Source organism: Sinocyclocheilus rhinocerous, unplaced genomic scaffold (genome assembly GCF_001515625.1).
Source record: "Sinocyclocheilus rhinocerous isolate Xijiao unplaced genomic scaffold, SAMN03320098_v1.1 scaffold544, whole genome shotgun sequence".
Classification (NCBI taxonomy): Eukaryota; Metazoa; Chordata; class Actinopteri; order Cypriniformes; family Cyprinidae; genus Sinocyclocheilus; species Sinocyclocheilus rhinocerous.
The window spans coordinates 24,931-31,121 of record NW_015658610.1 but is presented as its reverse complement, the minus strand read 5'-3'; the positions used below and the strand labels follow the sequence as shown (position 1 = coordinate 31,121).

General features: G+C 36.9%; 1 protein-coding gene across 1 annotated transcript in view; it reads right to left on the bottom strand.

Annotated features, from left to right (window-relative positions):
- The window catches only part of LOC107722770 (ubiquitin-associated and SH3 domain-containing protein B-like), a 33,149-nt gene extending 26,958 nt beyond the window's left edge, over window positions 1–6,191 (bottom strand). The window contains exon 1 of the mRNA XM_016531237.1: window positions 5,689–6,191. Within this exon, the coding sequence (XP_016386723.1) occupies window positions 5,689–5,816 (128 nt within the window). The 5' untranslated portion in view covers window positions 5,817–6,191. The remainder of the gene's footprint in view (window positions 1–5,688) is intronic.

The window sequence follows — 6,191 nt, the reverse complement described above, 5'->3', positions numbered from 1 at the left end:
ACATTTTCTGATTTGTGACATTACTTTTTATGTAATGCTAAAACACTGCTGGTCACTTTCAGAAGTTGTAGTGATTCTTTCTTTTCCAAGAAAGAATGTGAAAAAAATTGGTTATATAATTTAAATTTTTGTATATTTTAAAATATAATTGAAATTGATTTTACACACTTTAAGCAATATCGTATCGCATATTGAATATTGCATTTTTTAACAAGGTATCGCAAATCCGATTTTTCTTCAATATCGCACAGCCCTAATTACCATCATGGCCACCAACACTCTCAAGCATTGGCAGCAGAAAACTGAGTGAGTCGCGGCACAACAGCTGTCTCAGGGGACACCCCCAATCCAATCTAGGTCACTAAAACAGCCTGGGAGAGAAAGCCTGCAAGCATCTCTCCACAGAACATCTAAATATACCCACACTTAGCGAGACTCTCCACACACAATAATATGCATATTAGAGAGGCATGGCCAAGCTGAATATAGCTCCACCCGCAATCTTGCAAGATCAGGGATAAAATGACTCAGTGCTCACACTTCATTGTCATAACAACACAAACACTATCCGCGGCATCAGGCAACCCGTTTAGAGCAGGTATGCAGATCCCGCAGATCAAAGCAATCACCACGAGCTGAGATAAACCGTGCCGCGGCAACGGCGGGACCGAGCCATGAGACACAAACGCTGCATGCTCCTTGCTGAGACAATAATGCAAAAGTCAGAAAATTCCCTCAAGTGTTAGAATCCAAACACGGAGGCACATAATCCCTAAAACGCTGCTCAACTCACCAGGATAATGCTTCACACACGCTGAACAAACGGACTCCTGAAGACAACAAAAGTTTGGTGACGTGTTCTGTAGGCGCCCTCTTATACTTCCGGGTGCCCGCCTATGTTGTCACGGGCTACGTGGGCCAATAGGATTGGAGTTGTTTCACACGTGCTTCAGACACCGGTCCTGCTGGCGACAGCCCCCAAAGTGTCTGCTAGAGGACGCAGCGTGAGTTCCCTAGTGTATCTTTCAGAATTCACAGAAATTAAATTGGGTTTAAGGGGTGAAAAAATACAGTCCAAATGTTTGAGATCACCTGAAAATGTGGGTTTTTTTGGAAACAAAAAGAAAATTACATACAAATAATACATATAAACTAATAATTATTTTTGTTATTACAAATAATCTATAAACATTACAATTCTATACTATGCTATCAAAATAAAAAATAGACAAAAAGTAGACAACTCAACATTATAAAGTACAGTATGAAAAATTTATATTTATTCTGAGATTTTTTAAATATTAAATGCAACAGTGATATTAAATTTTTATTGTTTTTAAAGATTAACTTTAAGTGAGTGTTAGACTATAAAAAGGTAATATAAATGTGAAAACAGTGGAAATGAGCATGGACAATTAATTTTCCAATACTGTCCAATATAAATTAAATCTGTGTATAATACTTTGGACCCCACTGTATATATGGATGAAATGTTAAAAGATTAAGTTATCACATTTTAAGTGTAGAAATGTAATAGGTCTTGCTCTAACTAAAGGTCAAACCAGTTACCCACAGCATCTTAACTTACTATTTTAGCTAATGCTATAAAGAGGCTGTGAGGTGAGTGAGATATCTTATTTTTTCTCAGTGGTTTAATATGCATGCATGCTGGTGACTTAACACATCTCTTCATATCACAGAAACCTCCAGCCCAATGGTTGCACATCACTAGTAGGCACTAAGCATCAATGTCACATCCGTCTCTCTTGCCCAGAACAAACATTACAATAAAGAGATAGTGCTTGTAAAACAATGCTTAACCAAGGGCTCTTAAAGCAGTACACTTCAAACAGCACACTGCAGTACTATATATCTACTTATGATTTACAGATTTTTCATATGATGTAAAATATAGAATACTGTCTAAATCTCAGTGTTGAAACAGAAACGTCAAACATCATGTAAAGGTAAAACTAAACTTAATTAGAATAAACAAAACTGAACAAATCCAATGTAACAGCCATATGAAAAAAAAAAACTCTCCTACGAAAATGTGCTAATAAAACAGCTATTCATTGAAACATTTCACTTATCTCCCCACTGAAACATAGTCTTCCGTCTATCTATCTCAATGACAATTCCAGCTGGTCTGTCCAGCAAGACTGATGGGGTCTCCTGGCATGTGTAGCCATGTTTAGGCTATTACGTATCAGAAAAGGGAAAGTCTGATGCAAATGTCAAATATCTGAATTTTCGGTCTGTCCTTTCAAGACTTTTCAATGCTGAAACTGTCGTAATCTGTTATATTTGGCCTACTAAAAATAAGCAGTCCCCGTTGACTGAGTTCTGTTCAGAGACAAACTCAGTAACCGTTATACCACTATCTTAACTAGATTACCAATGTTAATACTTTCTCAACTGGTATTTCTTAAGAATGTGGGCTACAATTACATGTGGGTTGGCAATTAAGCATGAAAAGTGAGAAACAGGGAAAAAAAAACTAAACAAACAAGGCATGAATATCATATGAAAAAATAGCTTTTATTATTATGACTTAATTTGTCCCAACATACTGCATGGCAGATGATGTATAAAAATGTAAAAAGGACACAATTCCTGAAATAAACATAACACATGCTAATTTATTTTTTGGTCTACAGAAATCAAACCTTTCATTGGTAATATTAATAAACAAACTGTTAACTAAATTTCAACTAACTGAACTACAGAGCTTCTTTTCCCCTTGATCATGACATAATTTTCAAATCGCATTAAAATTTTCACAAATTTTTGCTGTCAAAAAACGTAAAAACTGTCTTAAAAACATTAATTTTATTGTCACACTAAATGATTCTGTCACCCCAGAGGATATATCAGAATAATGCAGTTTATTACAAACATGATATGCAAAAACGATAAACAGAAATACAACATTATGAAATATTCTGACTAAAATAATGATAACGTTCAGTCAACATTAAAAACAATGTAAGGGAGAACCCTTAAATACATATAAATGCATTGCTTGATTAAAGCACTACCGTATATTGTATCATAAAATTTACAGGTCTGTACACCGTCACATAAATAATAAACATTTTCTTTATTTTATTTACTTTCTCCTCTTAAGGACACGGCCAATTGCTTTCCATCTATCCAAATACATACACTGTGGTGTATTTTTTTACCAATATAAAAACAAGGCCAATCGTTTAATCTATATATGGCACTCATCACATTTAAAAGCATGTTATACCAACCACCCATATGCATACTACTTGATGTCTAACACTTAAGCAAACTCTTAAATGCTGTCAGAAGCAGGCACACTAACCAAAGAAGGCTAGAAACCTAGCATACCACTGCTTCGGATGTCAGCAAATGACAAATATTAGGCCAAATGTTTAGAATTCTCATGTCAAGTACGATGACCAGCTTAATCCACTGACCACATTCACGAACAAGATCAACGGTATCCACAGGGACAAAGCCTTGATCTGCATCAAACCCAAGATTGGATTCACTCACAACAAACAATAAAGACATTTTGTCCCAATCACGTTTGTTCACTCTCCGTGGATTAAACATGAATGGCAACATTTGGCCTGTACAATCCCAATCTCGACACAAAACCGTAATAACACAGAGGCAAGGAGGATTCCGCACAGATTATGGAAACTGCAGGATTAAGTCCAAGCGAAAAGTAAAGACAGTGAGGGAGTGAGGGACCCAGAGAGAGCAGGATTGAGAAAATGTGTGTGGTTAAAAGAGGCAGAGATGAAATGTAATTGTGATGAATGAGAATCTAGCTCCTCACTGACAGCAACCTAATGCAGCCTTCATGGTTGGTTGGAGATACCTTACCTTACTTACCTCAGCTTTGGCAACTGCTAACTCAAGACACTCACTGTATCAAAAAGTGGTATGGTGCCAGTGCCACATATGGTATGACATCACTTTTTGTAATGAGCTGAATTGCATTAATTGTATTGATCTCTTTCAAAACCAATTCCAATAAAAAAATATATAATACTGGAGCAGAATGACTTGCATACTGTGCATTCTAATGCCAACAGCTTACTGAAACACCGAAATGTCTCTGAAAGTGTTTCCTGCATCGCTATTCTGCGGCTCTGCAATGCCTACCATATCAACACAAAAAACACAGCACCAGTGCGGTACATTTGCCGAATAAATGACTGGTTCTTTTTACATTCACGTAACGTTTAAAGGTTCATAAACTTTTTCTTTACATTTGGGTAGCTCGTTCTTGAGCAATTGCTTAAAGTGCTATAAAGGTAAGTATATTATTATTGTTACTATTTGTCAACTGGCAACTACATGACAAGGTTAGTCATGTAATGTAATGCAATAGTGGCACCCATTAGTGAGCAACCCGCTCCACGTACAATAAAACTGCTTTTCTAGAAGACTGATGTCTATTCTTTAACTTATGTTAGTGTAAATCATTTTAATATTTCTCAACAGTTCCATTTTTTATCAAAAAATCACTGCACCTTTAAGGCTTTTGTTGTGACCGATGGTAGTTTATAAAATAAACGAATTAGCAAATAAATAAATGTAGTAACACAAAGGTTCACTTAAGGTCCAGTAAGGTTCCACTTGTTAACATTGGTTAATTACATTAGTTAACATAAACTTACAATGAAAAATAATTCTTATACTTATTAAACTTAGTTAATTTCAACATGTACTACATTTACTACTGTGATTATTTTATGATAATTTTAATTTATTTTTATGTAAAGCACTTTGAATTACGTTTGTGTATGAAATGTAGGCTACTATATAAATAAAATTGCCTAAAATTACTAATACATTATTAAAATCAAAAGTTGTATCTTTTAACATTATTTGATATACCTGAACAATCAACCACTGTATTTTATTAACTAATGCTGATAAAGATTAATAAATACTGTATCAAATGAATTGCTAATTGTTGGTTAATTTTAGTTAATGTGTTGACTAACGTTAACTAATGGGACCTTATTGTAAAATGTTACCATATGTTATTTTAAGTTTTGCTTGTTTAGATATGTTATATAACAGTTAGGACCAATTATTAGACTGCATGTACGCCAAACAACAGCTCTGTGAAAAGCAATTTAAAGTCTGTGCAAACACACCATCTGTTAGAACTGCACTACATTTATTTCTGATTTGATAAAGGGACTGAAAATAGTTAATAGAATTGTTAGATTCCTCACGACTCCCCAGCCCAGTGCATGTTCAAGTGCCATGACGCCAGGAAAATAACTGTAAAAAATAACAGGCAGCAGTTATGATGCGCCAATACGATGGACAGCGGTGACCTGACCTCCCAGCGGTGCCAACCTCATCCGCTCGAGTAGCAGCAACATGTCCTGTCTGGACAGATGCAGCCCAGAACATGTAAGACGAGTTTATAAGAAAACGGCTTAATGAGGCAACAGGAAATCAACTTTATACTCAGTATCCCATCGGCGATGAGCCCATTTCGTCATGTATTACAATAACACAACTAGACCGACGCCATTACAAAGGCAACTTGTTTTAAATATCTGCCGTGTTTCCAAGGGGTTTGGCAGTGCTCTTATCACATGTGTTTATGTTCCTAATGTTTACAGCTGTGACTGCAGCTGCGTGATGCTTGAGATCTGGGAGAGATGAAACTCTGGTACTTACGCCCTGGTTTTAGGGAAGCCCATGGACAGCAAAACATCCAGACTGTTTCCATGTTTGACAGCTCCTGGCCGGTTCTGCCGCTGCATCCGTGGAGCGACTTTGGCATATAGGTCCTCTTTTACTGCCATGGTTCAGCTTTCCATTTGGCTTCAGAACAGCGATTTGCTTACTTTTTATGCGTCCAAATGGACAGACACGACACACACTTAAAACATCGAATCAAGCGCTACAATATCTGCGTTAAAGGCTGGTTCAAAAACGCTCCATTATTCCCCACAGTCGGACAGACAGAAATCTTGGCGGACGCGCTACAACGTTTCTAAACACAAAATGATTTGAGCTTCCTGCTGGAGCGCTCATGTCATTACAGTTTGAGAAAGGGGTCACCAGTCGGAAGTCAGTCTCTTTTGCTCCGCGTATCGACAACCACCGCTGTCGCTGTCCGCCACGGGAAGAAATATAATTCGCCGGAGCCACTCGCGGCTCGGTGTATAGTTAGAAAT